The following is a 15216-nucleotide window of genomic DNA, read 5'->3' as shown; positions in this document are numbered from 1 at the left end:
GTTAGAGGCCCAAACAGCTGGAGGGCCACAGTTTGAGGATGCCTGCTCTAGCCAATCTAAGGATCACTACTTTACTTACTTCTGTCTCTTGTTTTTTTAACAAATGTCTTTGAAATTGTTTAAATGCATTTCAACAACATCTTATGATATGTTTTCACTTACATCGTCACATGTGTTTTTATCTCTTTTCATTCTAATCACTGCCAAGTCAATCCCACTTCTCAGAAAAAGGAAGCATGTAAGTCAAATTAGCATAAGAATAGACTGTTAACACTGATGACTCTGTAAAAAGGCTTTTAACATACAGTATGATCTTGTATCATTTAACCATGACCCTTCAATGTAAAAAAATATGGAGAATTCATGTAGAAAAAAAATACATTAAAACTGCAAACTTTCACTTTGTAACTTCTTTAGTTGATTTTAAAACACTGATTCAATTAGAAAGTGGTTCCAATTAGGGAAGTCTCAGATTGTATATATTACTACATATGTATTGTTTATTCGTTCAGTCGCTTCCGACTCTTTGTGACCTAATGGACCAGCCCACGCCAAAACTCCCTGTTGGCCGTTGCCACTCTCATCTCCTTCAAGGTCAAGCCAGTCACTTCAAGGATAGCATACATCCATATTGCCCTTGGTCAGCCCCTCTTCCTTTTTCCCTTCATTTTCCCCAACATCATTATCTTCTCCAAGCTTTCCTGTCTTTTCATTATGTGACCAAAGTGCTTCATCTTTGCTTCTAATATCCTTCCCTCCAATGAGCAGTTGGGCTTTATTTCCTGGAGTATGGACTGGTTTGATCTTCTTGTGATCCAAGGTACTCTCAGAATTTTCCTCCAGCACCACAGTTCAAAAGCGTCTATCTTCCTTTCGCTCAGCCTTCCTTATGGTCCAGATGTCACAACCATAGGTTACTACAGGGAATATCATTGCTTTAACTATATGAACCTTTGTTGCCAGTGTTATGTCTCTACTCTTCCCTATTTTATCGAGATTGGTCATTGCTCTCCTCCCAGGAATATTTCAATAACTACATATTTAAATAATAAGAAATATGCATTACCCTTTTCTCCCATTCATTGTTTAGGGAATCAGTGCTTTGCTCACACAGCTTTTTCAGTTCAATAATTTGTTTCTCCTTATCTTCTCTAACAACTTGTGATTGACGAACAAGCATTTGAACTGTCAAAAAAAAGAAAAATAGTACCAATATATTAGAATATTGTTCTATTCCACTGAGCTTCATTTTGTTTTTAAAAGCATTATTTCATATTAAATGTGTTAAATTTGTTCTCAACTGTTTCCCCCCAGTGATGAATGTAGTCCTTGATTCATTTTTCCTTGAAGCATGATCACATAACATATCAATGTTTTGAATACAACTGGTGCTCAAAATCCAAAGAATGACTTTAACTGTTACCAAGAGACAAAACCAGTATGGATTTTTATAGCTTATTTTCTGCTCTGGTTAATGGATCACCTTGCCCAGTTTTAAATTACTTTTGCAAGTCCCTTCAGTTTAAAATCAAATTGATATTTGATATTGTGAACTGGTTCCAAAAAGAAAGCAAGAATGCAAGCAAGCAAGCAAGACAAAACCCCATGGACACCCAAAACTGCAGAGTTGTTTGATCACTAGCCAAATAATTTCAACTTTAAATCAAGCAAGCAAAAAATCTGAATAAATCCTGTTCCAGAACAACTGGAACTGCAAACCAGCAGTGGAAGTTTTGTCAAATTAAAAGCTGAACTGGGTGCACAGCAGCTGGGGCAGGAGAGATGACATTTCTTGCCCCAGATAAAGTAGCTCCAATCAAAAAAGAAAGGAACATAACACTGAGCCTGGAGTACTTGATTTATGATGCTTCACCTTTCTTTTCAAGTTTTTGAATAGTCTCTTCAGCTTCACTTTGTTTGGTTTTGGACAGCGTCTTCAGCACTTCAATTTCATTATTTTTTCTGTCCAAAATCTGTAGTAGAAAATAATGAGAGCTTATTAAACATCAATGGAAATTAGCAACATCAAAAGGGGAACTCAACATAGTATAAGTAGGGACCAGGGTATATTTACTACAGAAAGACTAACTGAAGTGTGCATAAGCTTTTGTGAATTTAGAATATTATTTCAAGTAACTAAATAAACACTAGATGAAAAATCTGGTCAAAATAACACAAAACTTACTTTTAAAGAGTGGTGAAATGACCCTCATGAAATGAAACAGCAGAGCAAAAAAAATGGTTCACAAAAGAATGAATTTGAGAAGATTTATTTTCTCCAAGGTATCCATATTCCTTCAAAATCATATTAAGTATTTGAAGTTTAACAAGATTTGAAAGTGTAAGAATTAGTGCTGAATACTCTATTCAAAACCTCTGGGATTCCGGTAAGAAAAGAAAAGGATGCTCATAAGCACAGAAAAGAAAACATTTAAGATTAAATGTTTTCTTTATGGAAGAACTAAAAGCTGGGTATTCAACTGGCAAACAAAAATGGCATGGAATGATTCTCTATACTTTAAAAACACTGTAGGACATTTCATCTAGAGAGCCAGTTCTGGCAGTCAAAACCAAGTTGCTTATTTTAAAGGAAAAGGAAATGAATCTCACCTCTTGTTTTGCAAGACTAGCGAAATTCCAAGCAGTGAAACAGAAATATCAGACCTTCTATCAATGATGCTATTACCTGTTCTACAATGCTAATAGATGATATTGTGGAAGATCTTATGTCAGAAACCATACAACACCTTACAGGAAAAGAAACACATCTCTATATTTCAGTTTTCAGAAAATCCTTCCAGACCTTGAAAAGGCCTTCAGATTTTTGAAGGGCACTTCTGCATTCAAGCCACAATAAACAGAGAAATGGGTAAACACTAATGTAATGCTTTGATTAAACATTATCATTGCTAGAATGCAGAAATGTAACTACGCAAATCAGAACGTACATCTACTTGTTGGCTACTTTATAAAATCTTGTGAATTCTTGTAATTAAAAAAATCTTTCAGTATTCTGATGTACAGAGAACAGTAAATGCAAGATCTTGGTAAATAGAAGATTTGATAGACCCAATGAAAATATTTTAATTACTAACTGCAAGGGAAACAGTTCCATCAATTGACAAATGTTGCAATGCCTGTATGTAACAGAACATGAGATGGAAGTGGTAGAGAGACAAGGGTTTCCTTCCACAAGCACTGGAACCTTTGCTATGTTCTCATAATGATACAAAAATAATCATATTCCCTGCTCCACGAGTACCTACTTCAATCCACTGGTATAGTTGCCAAAGGTTTCACAGCATTGTCTTAAGAAGGATTGCTAGGTACAAGAACCAGGTTAATTTGGAAGGACTTGTTTCATTTCAGATACCACAAGACTGTACAATGGGTATTAGGACACTTCAGATTGAAGGCCCCCTTTTGTGTGTGTGTGTGTGTGCACGCACACACCCATGTTTGCATGTTTCCCTACAATGTGATCTATCTGGTAGTATCTAGCAGCTGTCATCTTAAAACAAAATCAATAAATGTAACTGAAGTGTAACTAAAGAGTTTCATTTTTCAAATTTACAAAAAAAAATCCATTTGCACCCATTTCAAAAGCTCCAATAACGAATGGAATGCTATTTAAAGCCAAAATCTTAACACTGCAGAATGAAATACTGTTATTATTTTATGGAGAAATATAATGGCATATAAAACAGTCTGAGATGTAAGAAGATTTATTGCTTTCACACATCAACACTAACTGACCACTGTAAAGATCTGAAAGACCTCTATCATCTCTCCCAGTCCTTTGAAAATTTAGGACAAGAGATATGATTTGCCTCCTTCTAGATCCTATTACATTCTTTTCTTCTCACTCAGCTGTATAAATATGCTTCATACCTGACTGAGCCTTAATACCACCCTACAATGCATCCAAAGAGGTGGATTTATATCCAGAAACGCTCATGCTAAAATAAAAACGAATCAATCTTAAACACACTGCCACATTTTTTCTCCATCTTACTTTTACTTTTTAAACATACTATAGTAACTATACTATACATACTATAGTGACTATACTATAGTAACTATACCTTTTGAACATCTGCATCATGCTTCTTCTGTAATTTCAGCTTTTCTTCATGAATTCTTGCTTCCATTAGCTTTGTTTTCATCTCTAGCTGTAACCACAAAGTGTTTGCAAACTGATCAATTTTGGATACAAGGTAACTTTCGCCTTCCTCCCTAAACCTTCCAAAACAGGCCTAGTAGTACAAAATCACACAAAGAGACAGCTGTGGTCAGTGAAGTCATGCAACTGAACTTTCTCTTGTGAGAAAACCAAAAGATAATCGATCAGAAAAGTGTAGCGCTCCAAAATATATATATTTTGGGGGAAGAAGCAAGAATAAGAATCAAGCCACTATGAATCAATAGGTCAACTTATACTATCATAGGGTTAGGAGGGGCCTTTTCCCATGTCTACACTACCACACACAGATGCTCTATGGCTCAACAAATAAAACAACATTTATCTTCAGAATGATTTAACTGTGCATTGAGTTCTATGCAATTAGCATATTGAAAACTGTCTGGGTGTTTTGGGTCCGGGGGCAGGGCAAGTGCTCAAGCGGCACATTAGGGATGTCTATGCACAGCTGGACCTAGAGAGCATAGGTAGGTCTTCAGCCACAAGGTTTTTAGCTTCCCACAAAAGGAATATTCATTTAGAGCACTACCTAACTATTCCACTTCCTCTACCCTTAAGAAGAATATATACTAGGGCTAGGTTTGAACAACTCGGTACTATGGTGCAAACCGGGCGCTACTGTAACATCCCAAGAAGTGAGAGATTCTGCGTCTGGGGAGAATCATAGAATCAAAGAGTTGGAAGAGACCTCATGGGCCATCCAGTCCAACCTCCTGCCAAGAAGCAGGAATATTGCGTTCAAATCACCCCTGACAAATGGCCATCCAGCCTCTGCTTAAAAGCTTCCAAAGAAGGAGCCTCCACCACACTCCGGGGCAGAGAGTTCCACTGCTGAACGGCTCTCACAGTCAGGAAGTTCTTCCTCATGTTCAGATGGAATCTCCTCTCTTGTAGTTTGAAGCCATTGTTCCGCGTCCTAGTCTCCAAGGAAGCAGAAAACAAGCTTGCTCCCTCCTCCCTGTGGCTTCCTCTCACATATTTATACATGGCTATCATATCTCCTCTCAGCCTTCTCTTCTTCAGGCTAAACATGCCCAGTTCCCTAAGCCGCTCCTCATAGGGCTTGTTCTCCAGACACTTGATCATTTTAGTCGCCCTCCACAAACAGTGGAAGACACTGAACATTTCTTAATTGACTGTCCAGCATATACTGAACTGCGAGACAGATATTTACATCCAATATTATCCAAGTGCAGGTCCCCCAACAGAAATGATATTCTGACATCCCTCTTGCAAGGGCAGGAAAGATCCAGCATAATCAGAGTAAGCCTTTTTATTCTGAAAGCTATTAAGAAAAAAGAAGATTTCCTGAAAGAAGAACCAGGAAGAACCTATAAATAGAAGGTCGGCTGCTGTCTTCGCTTTGTTGCCTTGTTTTTTACTCGTGTTCTATTTTGAAATGGTCATATGACTGATCAAATAAATAAATATTATACATATTGAAAACTGTTTCATCGCATATTAACCAGGTGGAAAAGCAGTCTTTTGAGTTGCTCAACTTTTTAATATTCAGGTGCACACAATGTCAATTACCTGCACACTGATCTAACCGAATTAAAGAGAGTAATTCATCCTCATGGCACTTTGAATAGCATACTGGCTCTTCACCATCTAACATGCCAGAAGAGGCAAAATAAAGAATGAGGAACTGATCGAGTCTTTATTTCTGAAAGAAATTTGTAAAGCAATCTCATGAAGCTGAGATAAACAATACCCTGGAGTCAAAACATTCAAAGTCTCTCTACAATCCTCACTTGTCTTTTGCTAACGTTGTCCATATTTGCAATCAACATAATGTGCCATAAAAATGACACTTGTGAATAAAACAAATGGCAGCAGATGATAATGAAAACGTAGGGTGCACCAACCTTAACGCTGTAGAATTTTTTTTAAAAAAAATAAAATTTACAGATCAACTAAAATGAAGTAGAAATTGCATAACATGCAAAGCATTAAAAAGAAAGAAATAGTACACATGGCAAGAGTCCAATTGTGCTATTAATTAAGAATGTGATCCCAAAACCACATTCAAGGAAATGTCGAGCCATTTGTCTTTCACATTTTCTCAGTCACAATCAATATTGCAGATATGAAAAGATTGGCACGTCCTCATATGGAAGCAAGCCCCACTGAACAAAACTAGACTTATTTCTAGGTAAAATTGTATAAGATTGTTATCTAACTCTTGAATCACAATTCAAACTATTAAAAGTAGAACAAAAATGAATTAATATATCCCCTAAACTGAATAGAAAGAGCAGGTAGATGTGCTCACTCATTTTATTTCATTTATAATGTTGATATTTATAGTTTAATGTTTAGAGGGTTTAATCCAAGCAAACAGAAAGCATTATAGACACATGTATCTTAAATGGATTACAAAACAAGCCTATACTCACATCATGCCAGAGATTAAATAGCTTTGTTCATCTTAATAAGCAATCTATCCCAGGGACTAAGAAGGGTGTATGTGTTCATATTGTTTCTATGGAACCTCTCAGTAACCTTTAATGCCTTTAATACCATCCTGAAAGGTTACTTGTTCCCAGATTTCAGCAGTTGCCAGGAGGTACATACATGCACAGTTAAACTTAGTATGGACCTTGTCCTGGGAGAAAGACAGGATATAAATAAGATAACAGATTGTGTGAGCTGTACCCATTTCTGGAGATGTCTGATCTACCAGAGTCACATGTCTAAGGTACAGCCAGTTTGGATTTCTGTAATATATGGGGCTGAAATATCAGGAAGTCCAAAACGATGTAGCTGATTAGGATTGCTTGAAGAGATCACACAAGTTACTAGCTATAATTTCCAGTGGCTACTAGTCTATCTCCACACACTATTGAAAGTACTGACAATGACCGAAAAAGCCTTCTACAACATAGTTCCAGGCTGAGGCCACATAACGTTTCTGAATCCAGATTATCTGTTTAGAACTGGATTGCAGTTAGAATCATATAATACAGTTCAAAGGAGATAATCTGGATTCAAAACTGAATTATATGGCAATGTAGCCCAGCCTGAAATGTCGTATTCTACAATCCAAGCCACTCTGGATTTTGTAATTTTTAGCAAGAGCCACTGTATTGTTTTCACCACCCTCAAAGGCTGTTTGGGCAAAAAGCAAGAGCAAGTGTTCCAAGAGCTACTCTTGGGCTACAAACTCCTTTCTGTGTATACTGGGGTGTGTTCCACCTATTGCTGCTCTACCAGAAGACAAAGATTTTAATTTTCAGGAACTTTTTGGGCAAACATATGGCAGCTGACAGGCTGATGATGTTGGGATGTTTATGGAATGCCTGTTCCACAACCCCATCTCTTCCCAATTATGCTTCTATTTTATTTAATTTGATTCTTGAGTTAATTGTATTATTTTATTATAATGTATTGTGCTTAACTTTACCATGGTGTAAGCTGGCAACGGTCCAGATAAGTGAGGGGGGAAAGATGGGGTGTAAATTAAATAAATACTGATGGAAACACTGTGTATACAGAAGAAAGGGGTTGGATTTTTTTTTAAGTATGTGTTTTTAATCATGTTGCCAACTGCCCTGAGTTTGAGTATTATTCAACATATGCTCAGCTCAAGAGAAGGGAAGGGAGGAGACAGTATCAAGATGATATGAAACAGTCCAGCATCCATCAAACTCTTGTTATCATACTACAGGGTGAGGCAGTATAACTTCCTTTTTTAAAATGCGCACCATTCAGTCGGTTGAAGAAGTAGTGGAGCGCTAGTGGTCTCATTCGAGAGGCAGGAGTATAAAGTTTTGTCCTGACACAATTCAGTCGCCATCATGCGTTGGAACAGTGAGGAGTGTGCTTTTACCGTTGAGGTCTACTTTTCGAGTGGATTTGGAGTGGCCAGCCCGCTCTCCAGATTTGGCCCCTTGTGATTTTTTTCTAAGGGGTTTTTTGAAATCCCGTGTTTATGTGAACCATCCAAGAACCCTACAAGATTTGAAGACCAACATCCAGGAAGAAATTGCCAACATAACGCCTGCTATGCTGACAAGAGTCATGACAAACGCCAGAAATCGGTTTACTCAGTTTATGGAGAATGGGGGGCGTCACCTACCTAATTTGATCTTCAAAACTACGTAAAACAAAACTTTAGGTATGCGCCTACATTATAAAAAAAAATTCTGATTCATACAGTGGGTTTTATTAAGTTTTGAAAAAAGGAAGTTATGCTGCCTCACCCTGTACATATACAATGCTAGCAAGAATGTCTCTATACAACATGTGCAGGCAAAGAGCCAATCCTTATGTACAAAGATGGGGTTGTATTCATCATGTCACAAAGTTCCTAAGAAACAGAAAGAGTGAGGCAGTTGACTCTGGCACAGTCCGTAATGCTGCAAACTGACAGGATCCAGAAACTGGTTGGGTATCCAGTGACACTATAGGATACTGAAGCCGTGTACCCAGGGTTTAGACAAATGTTTAATCTGATGACCCTGCTACTTCAATATACAGTACGCTTGTTTTAATGATGCCACTGTAAAAGAACCTTCTTTTTATAAAAACTTTCTAGTATCACTACTAGAAATGGGTTCCTTCCCACTGTTACCACTCAATGGAAGGGAAAAGCCTCAAAGGCACTAGCACATCCACAAGGGTTGAAACTATAGTGATCAACAGCTGCTTGTCAGAGTAGACAAGAGGCTAATATTTTAGTTGCTAACAAAGATTTATTGGAACATATACACTTCCAGGTTTCCATGGCAAAACAGAGATAGAGACAAGAAGTGACTGCAAAGCATCCCCAGAGACCCTACACAAATCAGTTGGGTATAGGTTAGCCCTTAGTGCTCAAGTTTACAGTGACTTGGCCTGATTCCTTCTGCAGAAGCCTTTAAGAAAAAGACTTTGGGAGAAGCTTTCAAGTGATCTACAGACCACATTTTTTTAATATCAGCAAGGTTTACTTGACCTGCTTGTTTCATTTTACACCTGATAGTTTTGCATATAAAGTTGTTTGAAACATGTCAAATTGCTCATACATTTTTGTTAACCTCTCTCTATTTTTTCCATGGTAGTTCTTTTTCTAGTACTAAATTTTCATTAAAGTTATGTCCAGGAATGTTCCTCATTAATGAGGTAAAGCCATAATGAGAGCATGGACAGCTAAACATGCAAAACTCAAAAGTACTTAATTCAGAAAAAGTTCTTCACCACACCACATACCTATCTGAAAACAGATGGAATTGCCAGATTTCAAAAGAGACAAAGAGAACTTCAAACAAATAATAAAAGGTCTTCTTCAACGTCATCAGGCAAATTTGTAAGACATCTGGTATTCTTTTGACTGACCGGTACAGAGAAAATTAATGTACAAAGTGTCTCTTTGGAACAGATGCAATAAATTCTAGACTCTTTGGAATGGTTATGACATATACTAAAGTCTTCATGAAGGTATAAAAACAGGGCCAAAAAAGTTAATATACATACCTGCCTGTTTTTAAAAATGTTTTTGCCTTCCATTTGGAAGCACATAACAATAGAGGAATATGTAGAATTTTCTCCACTTTTGGCCTAAATTTACCCACTGAGGACACTAATATATAAACGTAATGTCCTTAGTGGGTTCCCACTGATTGAATGGGTTTAGTTTAGGGGCCATAGTGGCACAACAGGTTAAACTGTTGAACTGTAGAATCTGCTGACCTAAAGGATGGCAGTTTGAAAACCATGGATCAGGGTGAGCTCCCGCTGTTAACCCTAGCACTTGTCAACTCAGCAGTTCGAAAACATGCAAATGGGAGTAGATTAATAGATACCGCTTCAGCGGAAAGGTAATAAAGGTGCTCATGCAGCTATGACGGCAACACGACCAGGAGGTGTCTATGGACAACAGGCTCCTCAGCTTAGAAATGGAACAAGAGCACCTCTACATGGCCAGAGTTGAGCACCGCCTCCAGAAGCCAGAGATGAAATAAACCTTTACCTTTGTTCTGTGAATTTGTGTGTCATTGTTATTCCACTGTATTAAAGGCATAGAATGTTTGCCTATCTGTGTATGTTGTACTCCGCTCTGAGTCTCCACAGGGAGATAGAGCAGAATATAAATAAAGTGCATTATTATTATTCGCTAGAATTAACAATTAGATTTAGGTCATTATACGTAGTTGTTGTTGTTCATTCGTTCAGTCATTTCCGACTTTTCGTGACCTCATGAACCAGCCCACACCAGAGCTCCCTATCGGCCGTCACCTCCCCCAGCTCCTTCAGAGTCAAGCCAGTCACTTCAAGATGTTTTTTTGAAACTCCCTGCCTTTCTCCATTATCCAGCGGCTATTATACGTAGTATCATGAGATAATTCAGCTTTTAAAAAACTAAAATCTATAAAACCCCATCTAAAATGTACAAAAATTATGTATGTGTTAAAAAGTCAGATGCATAGATTAAATAAAGAGGTAGACATAAAAAAGAAAAATCCAAATTCACAAAGAAGTGTTTTTGAAACAATACATACTGGTCTCATGCTATAGGAGAAAAGATATTTTGACAAAATGCTCCACGAAATTCTGTCACATAGAATTTTCAAAAAAGTGTGAAAAAGAAAGACACAAACTTTCTGAAGATCATACAGCCATGATCAATAAAAAATGAAAAAATAAAACAGGAAGGGTCTGAATCATTTAACTTCTCCATAATGCAATTAAGCCTTACTTTAAAGGTGTTTTTCATGCAAACTCTCAAATTTTCCACCATTAAAAAAACAAAAAAACAAAAACAAAAATAGCACTCAAGAGCACAGAACTCTCATACAATATTTCAGTTTTCAGGATTCAGGTGCTTTATATAGAAAGATGCAAGCATCCAGTTATCTGCTTTAAGAAGTTTCTATAAGAACTGAAAATCCCTTTTAAGCTATTATTGTGATTTCATTAGCCTGATTAACTCCCACAAACTAAAGCAATCACCCTATTTTATGACAGCACTTGGCTTCCTGATGAATAACTGGCACATAACAAGTTTGTCAGTTATTCTTTCTTAGGGCCATATAATGTAAACACAATCAAAAATATTTTAAAATATTTTAAAACAATATAATGACATCCCTTGGTTATATCTGAAAAAGAAAGTACAAGATGTTTAGACAACCTTGCCTGGTTGATCAAAAAGGAGCAACTGTTTTTGATAAAACTGAAGATTAGATACAAAGCAAAGATAATATTTAAGATTATATATGCTGAAATGTTTGCAAATGCAAAATTTTTATCACTGCCACAGCTCATTCCTTTGAGTTTCTGTCATTGTTTATGCTCTTTACAGAGAACTATGAAGCAATTAAGCCTTACGGGCATGTAAACACTACTGATGTCAAACATCTGTTCGGTCCACATAATTCAAGCAATTGAGAGTCATACCAGTGAAACCAATTTTATGTGCTCTCTCTCTCTCCCCAAAACACTATTTTCTTCTTCAAAATCAACATGTACTTTTCAGAAATATGTTGACTGCTTAAATCTTGGAACTGAAAATCAGACTCATTTAACAATAGTCTTGTTCGTCACAATTCACAACCCAATCGGTCTTCAGACAAGAGTGAGAAGCATTTCTGATTTTTGATGGGGCTGGAACAAAAGTTTTATTTGACAGCAGACATCTGTGCTTCCAGGTTTGCTGTTCTAGTGAACCTTTCTTACCTTGTCCAGGATTGGGGTGAGCTTTTTTCAGAAGGCTAGCAAAATCCTAAGAAGAAACTAAAAAAAAACCCTATGTACCAGTGAAAGACTTATAATGCACACTTGGATTTCAGCCAGTAATACATATATTTATGGTCTGTACGTATACATTCATACAGTTCTCACGAAGACGTTAATATTTTCTCCCATTCATAGACTTTGCTTACTACACATTTCCTCCCAGGTGCCGTGAATGTTTGAGCTTAAGGATAGAAACAGACTACACAATCTCTAAACAATATCTTGATTTAATGTATTGTCGAAGGCTTTCATGGCTGGAATCACTTGCAATCTGAATTGTCCTGGTCCTTAATCCTACATGTTTTGCATCCTGTGCCATTCACTTTGTGGCTACCATTTTTCTTACAGGCTAGTTGCTCTCCAAACTTCAATACTTTATACAAAGATTTCCTAGCTTGACTTCTTCTTCCATGCAAGAACCATAGTTCCTTATCCTACATACATCCTGCTATTCAGTTTTGACCTTCTCAATAAACTACAATCTAACAGAGTTAATATGTTCCTGTTCAGCATCAGTCTAAGAGGGGTATATTAAACATACATAAAAATGGTTCCTCACCACTACTACTTAACCACTATTTGTGAACCATCACATGAAAACACAATAACCAAATGAGTGGTAAGAAAAGCAAAGAACCCTACTCTTCTCAGCACAAAGCATGCCACACATCATTATTCATGGTTTTAAATCTGAAATACAGCTGGCTAAAAAACATATTAACCTTACATACCTGATATCTAGAGCAACAGAATATTACATTAAGATTAGCAAATGTTACATACACATTCAGCACCCAGTTTTCTGTTTTAAGTTCAAATGCCAGTTTTATCCAAAAACCTATTTTCAAAAAAACGAATGCATTTTAAAAGTGAAAGATAACAGTGATTCCTAGTGTGAGTTGCAATTGCTCATTCGAGATTCAAAACCTGTTAATTTCATTTCAGGTCATTTTCAGGTATACAACCCCATACTATTGCTCAGCTTCAACGTTTTTGTCATTGGAGCATATGTCCCCTCCCTCGTGGGAAAGCTCAGTTCCACAATCTTCGTTTTAATGACACCCCCCCTCCGCAAATAAGCTGCTTCTCCTTTTATCTCACCTGTGTTTTTAATCATTTTTTAATCATTTTCTTGCACATGTAGCCGCCCATTGCTACTGTGACTGTGTTTATTGTAATCTTATATTGTTAATGTAATATGTTTTATGTAATTATGATGTTGTTTATTGTATGTGTTTTTGGTTTTATTTTGCTTTAGTTTGTTGATTGGGCTTGACATCATGTAAGCCACCCCGAGTCCCCATTGGGGAGATGGTGGTGGGGTATAAATAAAGTTTATTATTATTATTCTTTCACTAGTTGGAGTAAATATAAAAACATGAAGAATTGCTTTACTGATCTTTAAGCAATATTTCTAATACTTAAAGAACATAATCAGTAATGAATATCTGAAGGAACCATACAAACTATTGAGAGAATTCTCCATTAGTGTACAGAAACGAATTCAAATGGACATACTCCAAAAGTTGAAACAAGATATCTTCTACCTAAAATATACAAACAAGGCATTCCATTGTCTCAAGTAATAAAATCCTCACTGCTTGCATATCTGAATATATGGACTCAGTGTTAGACCATATGCCTTTAACACTCCAAGCTATACAAAGGATAAAACTGATTTCCTGAAGAAAATGCAATCCATTCACAACATTCCAGAGGGCAACATCCTAACCACTACAGATGTGACATAGCTATACACAAACATCTGATACCAGGATGGACTGAATCTTTCTATTGCCCACACTTCTTCAATGAGCTGGTGGAGTTGTTATGTCAACTCAGGTCCACTCTCTTTAAAGATTTCAGCAGGGAGCCCATCAGGGCCACCGGCTTTGTTATTTTTAGTTGTCTGGTGGCTTTCCTGACTTCCTCTAAACTAGGCAGTGCTGCAAGCTCATCCCTGGTTTGTAGTTGTGGAATTTGTGAGAGAACCTCTTTAGCCACTTTGGTGCTGCAGTTAATGGGGTTATGGTAGTGTTAGTTGGACCTCCCCTTTTGCACTAGCGTAGGTCTTTTTCTTGGTAGCAGAGCTGGTGTCTCTTGGTCATATTTGGAAGGCTTTCCATTTCTTACCGATTCACTGTTGGATCTCATTATCATTTTATTCAAATTAGTCTTGATGTTTCTTAGTTTGGTATCCAAATGGCTGTAATGATAGAGGTCTTAAGTTTGTTCCAATGTTCCTCAACATTTTCAGGGTAGAAGATCTTTGAGTGTTGCTTGGAGAAGGGTTTGTTTAGAGGGCTCTTGAAGGGCTTGGGTGTTCATTTTACGTCTTTATCTTTCTTTCTTAGAGTCTGCATTTGGGGACGATCCTGATGGCCCTTGTGGATCGAATTAACCTGTGGTCTGCCCAGCAATGATTAGCACTGGTCATGGCTCTTGTGAGAACACATTGCAACTGTCTCTGGCATTACATAGCCTAAGAGCTTCCAATGCTTTCATTGGGCATGCTTCCATGATGTCTTAAACCTGTTTTTTCTAGTGGAAGAGAGTGTTGGTTCCACATATTTGGTGAGTAGTAGGATGCCATTTGGGTTACTCTTTCCAGCTCCATCTTTTCCTATAGTCCCTAAGTTCTTTGTTCTTTTTCAGGCAGTTGGTTTTGTTTTATTCTTGGTTTTTTGAAGACGCCTGTGTGTGAATTTGATGTATGTGTGGAGATCAGTGCACAACCAATCAACACAGAGTCTTGACAGAATGAGGTGCACATCCAGTGGCACGGGTAACCTTGCATACTGCCTTCTTCCACCTTCACAGCCATTGTAACATGTACCACATTATCATCCACATGCTCTGCAACTGAGGGTTTCAGATTGTGCTTGGCCTGGTTCCTTCCCTGTGGCCCTGTTGCCCTGGGAGACTCCCCTGGGAGCACATAGCAGGTTCATGGATACATACCATGACAAGGTGACAATCCTGTTGGGGGTTCATAGTATGCATGCTAACAACTTTGTAGATAACCTGGAACAACACTTTGTAAGCAAATACACCCAGAAAACCCTCCTTGACCTATAATATCTTGATGATCTCTTTTTAGTTGGACACATGGAAAGCAATCACTGAAAAGGGTTTACTGGGATTTCAATAATCTCCATTCTACTATGAATCTCAGCCTGGAAAAATCCAAACCAAAAAGATTTGCTTCATTGACACCACAGCGCAATGGACTTCTAAGCACAATGCTATATTGAAACAGCCAATTCTCAAACTAAAATACCCATATAAGAAGGTGA

At 37.4% G+C, this 15216-nt stretch overlaps 1 protein-coding gene across 3 annotated transcripts in view; it reads right to left on the bottom strand.

The window, feature by feature from the left end:
• The window catches only part of CEP112 (centrosomal protein 112), a 308982-nt gene that overhangs the window by 244189 nt on the left and 49577 nt on the right, over positions 1-15216 (bottom strand). For 2 of the 3 annotated variants that reach the window (XM_060763065.2, XM_060763066.2), the window contains exons 9-11: positions 4086-4172; positions 1874-1973; positions 1067-1185 (exon numbers count right to left, since the gene is read on the bottom strand). In XM_060763065.2, coding sequence (XP_060619048.2) covers positions 1067-1185; positions 1874-1973; positions 4086-4172 — 306 coding nt within the window. The remainder of the gene's footprint in view (positions 1-1066; positions 1186-1873; positions 1974-4085; positions 4173-15216) is intronic. The other variant, XM_060763067.2, reaches the window with a different exon arrangement.

The sequence above is a fragment of the Anolis sagrei genome, chromosome 2 (assembly GCF_037176765.1).
Source record: "Anolis sagrei isolate rAnoSag1 chromosome 2, rAnoSag1.mat, whole genome shotgun sequence".
Taxonomy (NCBI): domain Eukaryota; kingdom Metazoa; phylum Chordata; class Lepidosauria; order Squamata; family Dactyloidae; genus Anolis; species Anolis sagrei.
This window is presented reverse-complemented; position numbering and strand designations above follow the sequence as displayed.